The 17,323-nt window shown below is 40.2% G+C and overlaps 1 protein-coding gene across 17 annotated transcripts in view; it reads left to right on the plus strand.

Annotated features, from left to right (window-relative positions):
* Positions 1 to 17,036, plus strand: part of LOC139445897 (sarcolemmal membrane-associated protein-like) — a 99,798-nt gene extending 82,762 nt beyond the window's left edge. For 2 of the 17 annotated variants that reach the window (XM_071227139.1, XM_071227144.1), the window contains 9 exons: positions 667 to 729; positions 1,271 to 1,333; positions 2,578 to 2,640; positions 3,445 to 3,507; positions 7,303 to 7,422; positions 7,707 to 7,782; positions 8,349 to 8,601; positions 11,463 to 11,597; positions 12,496 to 17,036. In XM_071227139.1, the coding sequence (XP_071083240.1) occupies positions 667 to 729; positions 1,271 to 1,333; positions 2,578 to 2,640; positions 3,445 to 3,507; positions 7,303 to 7,422; positions 7,707 to 7,782; positions 8,349 to 8,601; positions 11,463 to 11,597; positions 12,496 to 12,594 (935 nt within the window). In that variant the 3' untranslated portion in view covers positions 12,595 to 17,036. The remainder of the gene's footprint in view (positions 1 to 666; positions 730 to 1,270; positions 1,334 to 2,577; positions 2,641 to 3,444; positions 3,508 to 7,302; positions 7,423 to 7,706; positions 7,783 to 8,348; positions 8,602 to 11,462; positions 11,598 to 12,495) is intronic. The other 15 variants (XM_071227141.1, XM_071227145.1, XM_071227140.1 and 12 more) reach the window with 15 other exon arrangements.
* Positions 17,037 to 17,323: the final 287 nt, after the last annotated feature.

Here is a 17,323-nt window from a genome sequence, read left to right on the forward strand (position 1 = left end):
GTTTCTTGAATGGTTGTCTCCTGTCATGTGACTGTGAATTGAAGAAACGAGAGACAATTAATGTCAGCTGGTCCATGTAATGTAATGGCGATATGATGCTTTTTATAAAGTCAGTACATTTGTTTGTACCAGAGGCTGAGAAATGTGGTATCTCGGCAAGGATATACCCCACGTAGTTCACTAGGTCATGTTTGTATAGAAGCTCAAGAGAAGCTGCGCCTCGATTTGCTGTGCAGAGTTGCGTCCCTTGGGTGCGCCAGAAACCTATGATTGTGGGTTTCGAATCCCGGTTCGCCCCGATTATGTTTCTAGGTTAGTCAGCACCATACCCGTGCTCGTGGGTTTCACCAAAGTGGTAAACGTCTGAGACCTGCATCACTTCGGGCTTTCCTCCCACATTAAGCTGACACGCTGTGATATAACTGGAATACTGTTAAAAGCGGCGTTAAACCCAACTCACTCACTCACTCACTCAAGAGAGGCTGTTTCAAGGCATTGCCATGAAGTTACGCTGACGTTATAGACACTGTTATAATTTAATCTTAGATGTGCCCTTTCGGAGCCATTTCCGTCACTATCACCTGTAATAGCACCTATAAATAGTTTCATTTATCTCATCAAGGCCATGTGTCTTGGCAAAAGTGTAAATGCTGTCTTCATTTTCAGACCAATTACGAAAAGCCGAAACTGCAACTAAAGACGTCAAACAGCAAATATTAGATTTAAGGGGTCAGTACTTACTTGATTCAATGAAAGTTTGCAGCTTCGGTCAAAGGCAGATAATGATAACATGATCTCATACTACAGTGGTCAAGCTTTAGGTTAAGTACGATGTAATGATTCTTGATTTACATGCACTTCAGATGTAATTGTGTCACCTTGTTAAATCCACTGGGCTATGGGTCTAACTGTTCTTCACATGTAATTACGTGTTCCTGATGACCATTTTGTATTCTCTATCCCAAAGTGATCCCAAAATTACGACAATGTTACAAATTCCAGTACCAGGATATAAAGTTTCAACCACACAATTCTAGTAATGGTACCTGTGTCATCATTCCAACTAACTCATTAAAACTTGTTTGCTAATATTTGTTTGGAAAGCTACAGGTCTATAACTACTGTATCATGTGTATTAAAGACAAGCCTCATGTTAATGGCCTTCACCTTCTAACTGCACCTTGTTCTTTTCACCTCTTCTCGCCCCCAATTACCTCCCCTTGCATGTTGATGCATGCTATGACCTATGACCTGGCATGGTGCCTAACAGATCGCCTGTTGGACGAGCAAGAACTCACTCGATCAAATCATGTGGAGGCTGATAATCTGAAGCGTGAGTTGTCTGCCCTTTTCTTTACAACGGAGACAAGTATGTATCCTGGCTTAGCCTGCAGGATGTGGTAGCAATGCTTTGTACTAACAACTGGAGGATCAAAGTCAATTGGTATATAGCTGGAAGTAGATTTGGGTTCGAGAACAGGACAAGTTATGGCGACCCATTACACTCAATGATTAATGAAGCAGGCAGCCTCGAGTAACCATAACTCCATTCTGTTATTATTAATATCGTTGACCCATTTGCGCCATAACTTTGTTTGGGAAGTGACGCCCCCTCATTTTGTTATATCACTAACTTAACACGTTCATGAGCTTGAAATCAGCTCCCAATTTAAGTGCCTTTCCTGAATGGGAGATTTGCATGGATCTACATTCAAGGTTGTCGCCATATCAGAATGGACCCTCGATACATTTAATGAAATCAGGAGACTGTTTTTAATTAACTATCAGATGGAGAAAATGTTTGTTGAGTACTAAAGCATGTGGATGGAAATCCTTTAGTATTAGAGACATCTCTCAACAATAGAGCTGAGCGCTGTAATAACACTTCCTCCATCAATCATTGACAGACAGTGTAGTTTGATTGTATGTCTTGTGTTAGTGTTGTCACTCAAACCAGGCTCAAAAGAATGAGTCCTGAGTATTTATCATAACAGAATGGAGATGGGATACACTGGATGACCGACAAAAAGAAGCAAGATCATAATTGATTACCTGTGTAATTTGAAAATATGTTGAACTCCCAATATACCTTTCATGATAAATTTGTAAAATTTGAATCTGATTTTGAAATATTTTGTGCTACGTTATGGTTAATACAATAGTTAGCTATCGGCCATGCGACAATATATCTGTAAAGAATTATCCGATACCTCTATACATCCAATACCCAAAAATGCCATCCAGTCACAGATAAAATATCAATGTCAGATATTTTTTGTTACAAATCTAAGCCTAACAATGCTACTGGTATGGTTAGAGATTTGCCAGCTGTACTCATCATAGGTCGTAGCTGTATGAACAACATAGTTAGCTCTAGGCCTCTGCATAATCTGTCACTAGCTTCTCACTCGTCTGACTCAATGACCACCTGTCAGTATACACTGTGTGTCTCAGCCTCAGGGTGCGGGGGCCTGGCTTTGTGGTGGAGGGACTAGAATGTGCATGACTGAAATATAACATTGTAAACATGGAATCAAGTCTCTTTCTTCCAATGATTCCCCCATTTTTGTTTGACAGAAAATCTTGAAAGTGAGAGAAGTAGCCATAAGGAGACTAAGACAGGTCTTCACGGTACAAAAAGTATGTCGTCTACTCTCTTGACTTTCCTGAAATGCTGTTTGGAAAAATTGAATTTGTTCATTTTGGGCCATATTTTCATGCACAGTATGTTTGATGTTGGTGCTTAATCACTAACGGTGAGGTTACTTTGGAGTAAGTGAGCTCCGTTTAAGCAATACTTTTTCTGTGTTAGTTTAGTTCAACACTTTATCTTTGTTCATGTTTCTCTTAGCTAGATCTCTATAGAAAGCTTTTACTCTGTTTGGGGTAAATGTACAAAAATGTTCATTGTTCAGAATTAGGATGAACTTTGAGTGTGTCCGTCCAAAGTAACCAGAATATTGTTTTCAAATTGTTTTTCAAGATTTTGAAATTGTGATCTTTAGGTTCTCCATAAATTGTCTCCGTCATGAGACGTAACGTATCAACTAAAAACTACACATCTCACACAATAACTGATGAGGGGCAGTCGGGTAGCCTAGTGGTTAAAGCGTTCGCTCGTCACGCCGAAGACCCGGGTTCGATTCCCGACATGGGTACAATGTGTGAAGCCCATTTCTGGTGTCCTCCGCCGTGATATTGCTGGAATATTGCTAAAAGCGGCGTAAAACCCCACTCACTCACTCACTCACTCAATAACTGATGAATATTATTAATATGGTTCCTTGAGCTCTACACCTTAGTTTCATGTGCTAGCGATATTTAGCTACTGTGTTGTGTGTCTGACACTGTCACGTCTACCATGCATTCTTCATCCTAATCTGCCAGTTGGCTGGTGTGGGGTCCTGTCTTGTGTTGACACTGACAATGCTTCTCCTTTTGCAGGGCAGCTACAGGAAGCTCAACAAAATGCCAAACAAAGTCACAACGAGGCCGAACAACTCCGAAGTAAGCTGTCACATTTTTGTAACCATGTAGAAGACCTGTACTTGGCCACTGGTTGTCTGTTTATGCAGATAACTGGATGTGTTTATGCTGTGTAGTCTGCAGTTGGTTTCAGTACTTGGGATGCAGATTCATGTCATTACGCTGCCTGTATCCCTTGAGAATGGGATCTCAGGCGAACTCTGATTATAATTAGTGTTGGAGGTTTAAAGTGTATCACAATATTTTGCAATGCACAAGAACGTATTGTGATATATATCACGATATATTGTATCATTCTAAATTTTTAGTTCAGAAGCAATCTGATACATTAAGGTGTGAACTGGGGTTCATAAATGGAACAAAAAAAGATGCTGGTACAATTTAATGTTTTACTCATTCAAAAAATCCACAGCCATGTTGAGGCCCAGGATGCTCGCTCCTCGGTAGTGAAGGCATTTGGCAAGTTGAACCATTAAACACGTGATTAAAAATCCCAATTTGAAATCATCCGATATATCGAACATAAAAGTGATATTGTGATACGTATCGTGGTAAGAATGAACCTCAATTTTCCAATATACCCTGTTACCTCACAAGCTTAATTATAATCCAAGGTTGTCAACACTACACTGCTCAGGACTTCACCAAAGTGGTAAAGTGTTTGACCTCCATCACAATGGCTTTTCCTTTCCCAATTATCCGACTGGCCAAGATATACCTAGAATACTGTGAAAGTGATCCTTAGAGTCTGTTCAGAAATTAAGGGTAGGATATCTTGTGGCTCATAAAATCATCCTTTATTATGCAAGTTAAAATCCTGAAAAAGCCTTTTATATCTTCAAGTGTTTATTCGAAGGGATTCTGTTGGTTTCTGATGAGTGGAAGTTAGTGAAATGATTGCAGTAAGCGTGATCAAATTCTGAAGAAGCAGATCAATAATATCTGGTGCAGCAGCTGTATAACTTGGGAAACAGTCATAAAAGGTTTACCAGTTTGTTATAAGTGTTATGACGGTTATTAGAACCTCTTTTATATTATTACTTATGGAACCAATAGAGCGGACAATTATCCAATTTTATTAGGTAAGCAGTACCCAAACCAATTTGTGCCCCAGAATTAGATATGCGCCTCGTCTCATCAGATGCTCAGTGAGGCCTATACCAAGGCCTGGTGGGACTGAAGTGGTAGTCAGTTGGAAGGGAAAGTTCTTAATGAATATTCGTGATGATCACTGAGAAAATCTGTGCTTGATGGTATGGTTTGAAATGATAGTGATTTGGGCTGGTTTGAAAGAGCATCGGTTGTGTCATCGTGTTATAGGCTTTGTTACACAACTGATTTTCCCATGCAGGAACATGCATGGGGTGTATAAGCTTCTATAGGGGTGAAGCAAGGCTATCTATTTGGTCTGTCTTTATTTGGGTTAAAAACACAACTGATTTTCCCATGCAGGAGCTTTGTTACACATTCATCATCAGTTGCTCATACATATTGATATGGAGATTAACTTTGAGAAAGACTAGCTCCATTGATTATTGGACCAGGCATCAGCAGCAGGATTATCAATTCATTCACATGACCGTGTTGGCTGATTGGAACATTCATCACCACTAACATACAGGCCACTTTCTGAAGCGGTTTGTTCATGTCATTAGTCTTCATCACTTCTTAGTAAACTGGATCAAATATTGAACAGTTCAGCTATATCTGAACATTGTTCTATGTTACATATTTATATTACATTTGGTCAAACTTGGTAGAATATATGTGTGAGGAGAGTTCACACATTTTGTGAAAAGTGTTAATAACTTTTCAGAATGATAATTTTTTCATGTGATTTTTCCTATCATATTTCAGTTGTCATCATAAATGATTTTTCATCCATGTTTTTGCTGACATATTTTTTGTGTGCACTGAATAATAATGTTCATTTGTTGAAGGAAAATTCACAGAGTAATTTTTGTAATCACAATAAATGAAACGTAATAAAAAGTAACTTAACATCGTAACAAGCATGTGCACTGAAGTATGAAGTTCCTATTAACATGCATGGCGAGCCGTAAGGAAACCGTGAGAGTATGATTGCCACAGACAAGTATTCAGTTTCTACATATGTGTAATCAGAACGCATGCCTCCATCATCGTTGCTCATCAGTTCATTTCATGCCATTACATGCAGAGACATTTTTTGTTACCTTAACATTGGATTTGAGTTCGGTTCCTGTCCTCATCCCTGCATGTTGTCTCACTCCAAGCTCGGAGCTCTGGTTGTCTCTGTTGTGTGAGAGTGTCTGTGCAGCAGCCTGTCCTCTAGGCTGTGTCCTCCAGGCTGTGTCCTCCAGGCTGTGTCGTCCTCAGTTAGCCAGGCTTCTTCCATCTCCGTCATGTTCTCAGATATGCCCAGGAGGCTCAAGATGCACTGTCAGCATCTTGTAGTTTTCTGTCAACATTTATGATGCAGATACTACTTGCTTGGCGCATTGAATATGGATATGATATTTTAGCGCATCTCTCTCCATTTTCAGCATGAATTAACAGTCGTAAAATATTTCTGTTTTTGCAAGATAAGTGTTATATTTGAAATAGAATAGAGTTACTATTATTTTTCATTTCTTCTTTTCACTTGGTTTCAGAAACCCAAAGTTAAGCAATATAAGTGTTTTGTAGTACTTTTCAATTCAGTAATCATTATGTGGATGTTTGAAATCAAAGAAGTAAGAATTGTCAGGATAGCTCTTGAACATTTAATCAATTTGAAAGATTCTTATCCATTACATGGTGTTTATAAATGTGTGAGTATACTTTGATTGACCTGCTGCCTTCTAAAACATACACAAACAATTCGGGACATAGGTGGCCCAGTGGACGATGGAGCCGCAATTCACTGTGCAGAGTTTCAGAAACGTTTGATAGTGGGTTCGAATCCCAGATTTGCCCTGATTATGTTTCTAGGTTTGTTAGCAACATACCCATGCTTGTGGGTTCATGTCAGGCTTACACCCTAAGTAAGCTGACATTCTGTGATATGATTGAAATACTGTTAAAAGCGGCGTTAAACCAAAGGTCAGTCAGTCAGTCAGTCGCACGCATTTCTACAAATAAGTCATTTTGTGCATTTAAACCATGACATTAGTTTATCTCTCTCCATTTATGAAACCAATACATGTTGACCCTGAACTCATTAGTGCCACAAGTTGTGTAAAAGGCATATTGATCACTCTCTAGATTGCATCCAAGTTTAAAGTCCAGTTATCCAGTATTAAGGTAGACACAATTGTATGGATAACAACTTATTTAATACTGTAAAAAGCAATGTTTATCCGTGTTGATGGAGATTCAGGGAGCCTGGGTATTTGAGGATGGCTAAGTTTGTCCTGTGCAAGTGATTCTTCTCAATGTCTTAATGCATCCTTCCTGTAGCAGAAACATATGCATGGGTTGTATAGGCTTCTATAGGGGTGAAGCAAGGATATCTATTTGGTCTGTCTTTATTTGGGTTAAAAACACAACTGATTTTCCCATGCAGGAACATGCATGGGTCATGTCAAATATCCAATCATGTGTGATCGTTGATTCTATTCATGTATGAGTATTAGAGTGAGATCAGGGTATAGGAATAAAGTCAGCATGAATAGGGTTTACAGAGTTGATTAGATTTAATGAGACTCCTATTGTGATTAGGTCAGTTGGACAGTGCATGGCCAGCCTTGACTTGAAACAGCATGCCCACTAACAGCATGGGTACTAGACTTTGAGGTTACATCATTGACTTAGTGCAAGACTTTCTAAGACTATTTGTATCCTGTCTTACTCTAGACAAGCTTAAGCACCTCCAGGAGGAGTTAGAGACGGAGAAAAAAGACAAACGAGATTCTCACGGATCCAAAAATACCCGCAGCGATTCATTTTCCAGTCGTCAATCTGCTCGCACCAGAGGTAATGCTGTCTCCCTTATATTGGCCTGGTCTTGTAGTGTTGTATTTGCCAATGTCAAGTTGGTCGTCAGTGTTTTGGAAACCATTGTTCTTCCTTCTTGGAATGGAATCTTGTTATTCGACATCATCCACATTATTCATTACATAGCACTGCTGTGATGCCATTGTAAGATGTTCCTTCTCTGAAAGTAGTCTTGCAGTTTGATTGTTGCACATCCAGCACCATCAGTCATGTCATCATAGCTCCCGTAGATGTGCCGGTGAGTAATTTGGCCTTATCTCCAGCAGAATTCATGGCGTTGAAGGAAGAATGTGCCAACCTGAGGAAAAGGATACAAGCAATAGAGGCTGAGATGAAAATGTAAGTATCATATGCTGATTTGTATCATTATAGGGACCACCTCTGTGGTCTAGTGGTAGGACGTCCACCCAAGGGGCGGAAGGTTCGGGGTTCGATCCCTGGCAGCGTCATACCAAAAGACGTTTAAAGATAATACTTGTTGTTACCCTGTCTGGCACTGGCTTTAAGGGACTAAAACAAGGACTGGTTGGCTCGGAGTCAGTATACTGTGTCTGAGTGGGGTATTCATGTGAAACTGTGGCATGGTATCTCAGTGGGCGAGCAATATAAATTGGTACAAGCAGCCACACACACACACACGTACATGCACGTCGCTATATAAGTGCAATAATCTTGGATGCGATGTTAAACCCCATTTCACCTCCACCTGGTGTGGGTGGGTAGGTTAGCCCAGTGGTTAAGGTGTTGCCTTGCCATGAAGAAATTTCAATTTCTGTCATGGGTACATAATGTGATGCCCATTCTTGGTGTCATCGGACATGATTTTTCTGGTATATTGTTAAATTGTCACCTACTGATCCATATTTGTTTTGTTGAAACATTTTGATACATTTAATCTTGATCAGGTCTCGGCGAGAAAACCTCCAACTCTCCTCCGAGTACAATAAACTTCAAGAATCCTACAAGAACCTGGAAGCACTGAAAGAGAAATTGGAGTCAAGTGAGTCTGCCTACCGACTCAACTTGACGGATGCGCAGAAAGATGCAGAGCAGAGCAAACAGGAGGTGAGGCCTGGCCTGACGACGACGGCGGCGGCGGTGGCGGTGACAGCAAGCAGCACCGCCACTACATGCACACCTCACGTAAATGGGACACAGGTATTTCACCATGCTCTCAGTTGGTGTCTGCAGACAGCTTCAGTAGTAGCTTCCGTTGGTTAAACGTTTTAATTTGGCTGGAAATTTTGCTCTTTTGAGTTTAGTTTTGAAATTTCAAATATTTTACTTTATGTTTAGTTTGGGAATGTCTTTTAGAGTTTGTTTGGATTGTTGGTTTACTTCTTGTTTTCATTTTTTTTTTCATTAACAGTAGATGTGTGTTATTGAAGTCTTTTCAGGTCATTCTGAAAGATATTTCTACGTGTTGAGTGTTTAACATATTCAAGACAAACTTCAGCTGAAACAATGTTCAAAGCAGCATTAAACCAAACCTACACATATTCCTTTCAAATAATTGAAGTAAAGTTTTACAATGAAGTAAGGTTTCAATTTTGAAAATTCAAAATGGCCACCGATGGCAAGAAATCAGTTATGCACATGCCCATTGTACGAGGGAGAGTGTTCATACTTACAACAGCCGGTTGTGATGGTATATGATTGGCTGACATTTGAGGTAAACGTCACAACTTATGAAATAGTAATACAAACAACTTTGGATCCCAAGAATTTGAGGAATAATAATAATCACCAAACAAGTCATACATGACCTCTTACCATTTCTTCAATAGACTAACATCTAGTCTCTGAAATGAACATATCGTACATAAAAAAACAATTGTTCAGTTATCTTAATAAAAATATAATAAAAAGGAACCCAGTGACTCTCTTCATTTTCAGATGATACTGCAGTGATCTAGACTTGCCAAACATTATAGACTTGCATGGGCTGTATTTCATATATATTTGTATCAGGATCTGTAAGACAGACTATTTCTTCAGCGCAATCGCCATATTCAAGTGTTTTTGTTTAGATTTATCCAACATAGATTAAGTATTGTATCAAAGCATAGGAAAGCTTGGAGAAACTTAAGCATAAGAGTCTTAAATTCCCTTCTCAACATTAAAATGATACATAAGCTTTATCAGTAACATTTTAACAGATTTCTCAAAATCTTCAAAGTATGTAAAAAAGTTGAAAAGGTATCGGAAGATGTTCAGAGAACTTGATATCTAAGACATATCCATGTTTTGGGAAGTATGTCTGAGGGGGCGGTCGGGTAGCCTTTTGGTTACAGCACTCGCTCGTCAGCACTCGCTCTGAAGACCCGAGTTCGATTCCCGACATGGGTACAATGTGTGAAGCCCATTTTTGGTGTCTCCCGCCGTGATATTGCTGGAATATTGCTAAATGCGGCATAAAGCCAAAGTCACTCACTTGTGTGTCCGAGTATCACCGAATAAAGGTGAGCTTCTGTACCTCTAATACTCTGGGGGGGCACGGGGGGGCACGGGGGGCCCAGTTGTCTGAGGCGCCGCCAGAAACCTATAATTGTGGGTTCGAATCCCGGTTCTCCCCGATTATGTTTCTAGGTTTGTCAGCACCATATCCGTGTTCGTGGGTTTCACCGAAGTGGTAAACGTCCGAGACCTGCATCACTTTGAGCTTTCCTCCCACATTAACCTGATACGCTGTGATATAACTGGAATACTGTTTAAAGCGGCGTTAAACCCAACTCACTCACTCACTCACTCACTCACTCACTCACTCATTCACTCACTCTAATACTCTGGATGAGTGGCCACAGAGGCCTCCATACTATAATCAGAATAAAATTGACCTTTTATTACTACATGCAAAAGTTTCTGTTATACTGCATCACATTAAACTAATTATCTCTTTGCAAACAAGATTTAATTTTGGAAAATACATTTTGATTTACAGTGTTTGGTCAGTCTATTAGAGCTGGCCTCTCTTGTCATGTTTTTAATATTTATGCGGCTTTCCCAAACTGGACATTTTAAAAGAACACTTGTTTTGTTTGAAGTTATTAGATGAACTCTTTGTGCAGTCATCTGTATAGCAAGTTGTTCATTAGAAAATGATAACCTGCATCGATTGAAGCATGATGCATTGTTAGTGTTAAACACAGCAGGTTGCCAGCATGGTGATTTCATCTGTCCCATTTCATTGTGTGTGTGGGTGTGAGCGTGTGTGTGAGCGTGCATGAGTGCGTGTGTGCGTGGTGTGTGTGTGCGTGCGTGCGTGCGTGCGTGCGTGCGTGCGTTGTGTTGGAGCGTGCGTGCGTGCGTGCGTGGTGTGTGTGTGGGTGTGCGTGCGTGGTGTGTGTGTGGGTGTGCGTGCGTGGTGTGTGTGTGAGCATGCGTGCGTGCGTGGTGTGGGTGTGTGCGTGCGTGCGTGCGTGGGTGTGAGCGTGCGTGCGTGGTGTGTGTGTGGGTGTGAGCGTGCGTGCGTGCATGCGTGCGTGTGTGTGTGTGCCTGCGTGGTATGCGTGGGTGGGTGAATGTGTGCCCATGCGTGCGTGCGCGGTATGCGTGCATGTCTCATTTCATCATCAATAACAATTAGAAAGTTGTTAATTAACAAGTACATCAGTAAATTTGTTTGCTTTACCAAGTTTCTCTATGTTGTGACCTCTGTTGATGTGAATGGCATGTATAAGTATACAATCTGTTTTCTTTAATCTGATCTAAGATTTGCAGAAACTAAAATTTCAATCATTTATATTGACATTTTGGAGGAATTTTCATTTTACTTTTTTGGATAGCAGATATGCTCGATTCCTTTTTCTGTTTAACCATTTTGATAAACGTTTCACTAATTGTAAATTCAGTGTTAAAGGACCCCCTTTAACATTGGGGTTATGGGAGGCCCCTGGACTTTCATACATAATTTTGGACATTGAAACTTATTGTGTTTCGGCTAGATTCAGCATGTGAAAATGTTAGAAGATGTATTACATGCTAGATAGCATTTAGAACATTTCTGTTTCAATATCCAGAGTGTAAAATATATGGATGATTTGCACCAGTTGAGGACCAAGTGTGATGAGTACGTGGCTGAGATTGACCACCTCAAGAAAGAAATGGATGGCGTCCTAGACGACTATCGACAACTAGCGGACAAGAGCAAAGTGGTCAGTGATAAGCCGATATGGAGCTGTCTACAGGAACAGCTTCAATATCTACTTGAAAGTTTCAAAGTCTTGATTTAGCTCTATGATTCAAACGGACTCTAATCAAGACGCGTAATGAATGATTCATCCTCACATATCATCATGACCATGTTTTACTGTATTTGTGATCATGATTTGTTCTGATAAAAAATTATCATGTAATTTCTCTGGCAGTTATTGAAATAATATTCCGGGGCAGTCGGGTAGCCTAGTGGTTAAAGCGTTTGCTCGTCACACCAAAGACCCATGTTCGATTCTGGAGATGGGTACAATGTGTGGAGCTCATTTCTGGTATCTCCGACGCGATAGTGCTAGAATATTGCTAAAATCTTTCTCACTCACTCCATAATATTCTTGGATGCTAAATGTTGGTGTGACCGCCTCCGTGATCTAATGGTAGAGCGTCCGCCCGGAGAGCGGAAGGTCCGGGGTTCGTTCGATCCCCTGCTGCGTCATACCAAAGACGTTAAAAGGTGGTACTTGTTGTTACCCTGTCTGGCGTGGGTATTAAGAGGCTGAAACAAGGACTGGTTGGCTTGGAGTCAGTATACTGTGTCTGAGTGGGGTATCCATGTTAAACTGTGGCATGGTATCTCAGGCTAGCACTATAAATCGGCATCAGTCCGGACTAGTACAAGCAGCCACACACACAAACACACACATGCATGCACGTCGCTGACTCGCTATATAAGTGCAATAATCTTGGACGCGACGTTAAATCCAACTTCACCTCACCTCACAGTGTGTAAAGCCCATTTATGGTATCCCCGACGTGATATTGCTAGAATATTGCTAAAACCTTTCTCACTCACTCCATAATATTCTTGGATGCTTAATTTTGGTGTTTTCTTTGTTTCAGCTGTCCTTCTGTTCCAGTATACCTCTTCTCATGCTCCTGTTTGCCTTCCTAGTGGCGCTCTACCCAACACTGGCTGAGCTCACCGCCACCACATCATAATACATAACTACCACATCCTAGCTACTTAGCTGTGAACATCATCTGGTGCTCTCTCCCTCTCAGGCCGACACCCAACCACCAGCCCCACCGTCTACCAAGGTAGGGTGGGGACGCCACGCCACGTACAGGACCGTCATGGTGGCATGGGCTGGTGTGAGGAACAGCCTCCCCTCATGGAGGTGTCGGACTCCTCCGGGGTGGTTCTCCACAGCTGGGGATGGAGGTGGTGGCGTGACGGCGTGACGGAGCCTGCTGGGACGTGTAGGTCAGGGTCATGCTCTATCAGTACCGAAGCCATTGTGATACTTGTACAGATCTGCCGCATGGCTCTCTCTCATCTGCAACCACCTTCAGGAGTACCGGTAATCTACATGGTTGTTTACTGTGTCCTGGAGACCTATACATCTGTACCGACGGATGTAGAACATGGTCCTCTATGCAGAGGTCGTCTTCACCGATACAGTTCAACACGATTCAGAGATGCACATCACCTTCTTTAGGCTTCGTCACATCATAGTAATCAAAACCTAAAACTGTTAGTTTGTTTGAGAGCTTAAATTTTATTGTGTATGATTAAGACTGACTTGTTCCAGAAAAAAACATTTCATCCATCTTTTAAGTTGATCTGCTCCAAGGCGAAGACACTGCACTGTCCTGTTCCGTCTAGAAAGTTTTTGGATGGTACACAGCAGTATCCCATCGTTTCCATCCCTTCCCTACTTCAGCTTCCCCCACACTGGTGCATCTGTGTACATGCTTGTAACAAGGGCTGTCATCACTCCTCATTGTGTATATATTGACACGTGCACAGAGTTTTGTGTTATTGGTGTGAAAGTTGATGATAGGATTTCTGTCACAAGCTCCACCTGTTGGTGTGTCTGGTACTGCTGGTTCCTCATGCACAAAGGACAGTACAGTGTCTAGACATCGTCTTGTCTGATAGGTTCAAGTCGCTGCAGCAGTCCTTTTGGCCACAAGGGACCAACCGTTTGTGTCATCTGGTAGACGAAACTGGGGATCTTCCTCTCTTCTTACAATCAAAGGATGATCAAATGGTCAGTGGAAGTAGAAAATGGTGGCTGAGAACATGTTTTCTCCTTTTGCTTGTTATCAATCTGCTTGTATTAAAAGAATGATCAAATGGATAATTTGTCTGGAATCAAAATCCCTCCTACCACTACTAACATATAAAGGTTGGTACTCAGTGGATAGAAATCTATACAAATCTGGGTCCAAATCAACAGGCTCACCTTAATTCATGCTCCATCCACACCTTCAGGGCCCACTTCCACAAAGCGATCTTAGTGCTAACATGATCTTACTCCCATACTTTAACATAGGCTTACAATAGTCTTAGCACTAAGATCGTTTTGTGCAAGTGGGCCCGGATGTTGTTCAAGGTATTTGCTATAAACAGCAGGTATAGACCTGGGCCAGTTCTCATTTCTTAGAAATATCCTATGGAAGCTTGTTAACATGAGATGTTTTGAATGATAACACCAGCAGGACTGCTGGATGAGACTTGAACTGGACAGACAGCAACTACCGGTAGTGCAGGACATTATCAGTGTGACCCCTGCAAGGCTGGCCATGTCTATCTCAGGAGTATGCTGTGTACTTGAAGACCAAGGGAAGTCATGTAGATACTTCATACTGTTGCTAGTTTAGTCCAGACATTGAGTGCTTATAAATTGTTATGCTTTGTTTTCTTTTGAAAGTGCTGCATAATTGTGTTTGACGACCTGCTTTTCATGCAGATTTTGAGGATAAGAACTTTGAAGGGGAACTTTGAAAGAAATTGATCATATGTCTGAATTTAGGGAATTTAGGGAAAATTATTTCTTAAAAAGGTCTACTGCTTGTGCTCAGTATTAACGGTTGGCTTAAAACATAATAAAAGTAAAGTGATAGTCTCATGGTTTTTGAACATTTTGTTTAAATAAAAACCAAAAAAAAATGAAACAAATTTTGAAATAAACAAAATCTTGTGAAAATCAGGTCCATTAAATTCAGAAAAGTTAGTAGTTGCAGTTACTGCATATTTCTCATATACAATATACTTATATTTGAATATACAACATACCATGGGTGCCAGAACATTGTGTACAGAAGTACAAACAGTGTAAATACGTGTACATTTGTTTCTTACTTGAACGACTATTTGTATGACACGGAAAGATATTTAAGTGTAGGTGTAGCTCTGATTGGAGATGTATATTTAGACCTGAACGTGTACCATTTGTAAATATGTAGACAAAGGTAGAAGGGCATCAGTTAGATGCAGTGGCTACCGTAATCATTGACAAGGACCATGGACATTGTAGAAATACATTATTTAATTAGTTTCTTAATTTATGTTCTCATGCTTTGTTCCTTGTACCAAGATACCTATGTTGCTGTACAAACAAGCAGAAGAAGTGGTTTACTTCATTAATCTGAAAGGAGCATCTCAAACCCTTTATTAAAATTGGTTTTATGTCATTTATTGAACTATGATTCAATCTGTTTACATCTTGGTTTGAATGAAGCCTCTATATTCATATCTACATATCCATGAAGCATCTCCAACCTTATTTTACTGACAATAGTAAATGATGTCTCACTCGCTGTGATTATGGTTTTCAATCGTGACTGTGAGGACTCTGTTTCAAGCTTGGGGTATATTCAGAAACGAAAAGCAGTCTTTTCTGTACAATGACAAGGGTTTAGTTGTTGAAGTGACATTTCTTGTCCACCATGATTAAGCATTGATTTTGGACCTCTAATTTTACTATGAATGAAGTTCTATTGTTTAGAATATCTGGTTGCTGTTCACGTGATCGTTTGGAAAAGACTTGTCCTTGTTTTGTTCTTAGAAACAGAGTACTCATGGTCCCATTCATTCTGTGCTTTTCCTTTATATGGAGGATGTAATACCATTCTTTGTCTCTTCCTAACTATTGCTGATATTTGTCTCTTCACAACAATTACCCACCAATCCACAGTTTTACAGGGATTACCAGCTAACATATACATATGCTGGAAGGGAAACATGCCATTCTGATAATGCTATAATATTTGAATTAGATATTTGAAGCAAAGTGGATATGAAGTTACTAAGGCATTTGTCTTTGCTTTCAACTGAACATATCTCGTATTAACCTACTTAAGCTGCTTCATATTTTAAGGAGGTTAACACCAAAAAGGCGCCGTGGCATCTTCTGTTCTTAGAATCCCAGAATATTGGTAAAGGTAAAAAAAGGGGGATGTTAATTGTGTAAATTCAGGTCAACGCTCCCTCCTTATTGCAGTGTTATCTGATGTTGATTTTCAACAGTTGAATTCCTACTGATCATCCATGCTTTGCTGAGTAATTGTTTTGAATGTTGTACTGTTTGTATTGAAGATGTAAAACATATTGGAAGAAAAACACCAAATAACCATTATGAACATGAAAAATGACAAAACATAAATGATCTATTTTCTGAACAATACTTTATTTGAATTGAAGTTATTTTTAAAAAATAAATAACCAAAATGACTTTGTAAAAAACTAACAAACAGAATAGAGAAAATAACAAAAATAAGATGAACTGTACTCTGTGGACCAGTAGGCTTGACCTGAGTGTGCTTAATTGACTGTTTGGAAATGTCAGTGTGTAGTATAGAACACACCAGGGCAAGAATACGACCCTGCCACACCCCCTCCTCCCTCCATTTTGTTCCTGTTGTGATGTTGGAATGGGGTTTTGAGTATCCGAGTTTTGTATGCTTGTAGTTACGTGGAGTGGGGGAGGAGGGGGCACCTAGTCACAGTGGTGGCATGCAACAACATTTACCTCAAGCCTCATCAATGCTTCTCTCAAATGACTTGACCAGATTATCCTGAAACTGCTGTGTGCTGCTCCTGTGTCTCTCTCTGCTAATACTCCCTAATTATGCAGTTACACCATACAATCTGTATTATGATATATTTCTTTGAAAAGGTAATTATTTTCTTTCTTTTTCCTTTTAGTCAATTACAATCTTTTTGATGTCATTTATTTGAAGGAAGCATGTGGGGCTTTGTTGGTGTCATTTTCATTTGCATGTTTACATGTAAATCTACGTATAACTTCCTCCCATTGTACCAGTTACCAATACACTGACCGTGTATTCTGTCTTCTCAAAGAAGATGAGCGCAAGGGTGAGTTACCTTCCACTGTTTCACAAGGTCACAGTGATCAGTTTTCAGCTCTTGGCTGCTTTCATGTGTACATTGCCTCCATGGTCATGGTTCTTTTCTTTCTGCAACAACACGAACGTGTCAGAGACGAGTTTACCACATCCGCCATGAGATTACAAAAATCACTGCAGCGTTGATATTTTGTATGGATTGAGTTTCATGTCTGTCCAAACCCTTCTGTTACAATATGAAGACTTGAACATGAAGGGCATATTAATGATCAAATACGGTCTTTGAATAAAAAGTTGTTTAAATACTTACATTAGTTTTGTGTCTTAGATCTGTGTGTGTTTTTAGTTCCATCCACTATGTGTGGTCTCTGGTGTTGGAACCCATAGTGCCACTTAACCAGTGATTCTGAATATATCTGGTCCCCAGCTACCAACGCTTGTTTGAAGAGGAAACTTAATGGATTGGGTTGTTAGATATGGTTAGTTGTAAGTATGGTTCATAATATCAGTGACTGGTTTGTTGGTGAGCAACGATCCTTGCTGTTGGTGTACGATGACACAATCAACCAGGTCA

Source organism: Haliotis cracherodii, unplaced genomic scaffold (genome assembly GCF_022045235.1).
Source record: "Haliotis cracherodii isolate W230 unplaced genomic scaffold, xgHalCrac1.p SCAF_6, whole genome shotgun sequence".
In the NCBI taxonomy this organism is placed as follows: Eukaryota; Metazoa; Mollusca; class Gastropoda; order Lepetellida; family Haliotidae; genus Haliotis; species Haliotis cracherodii.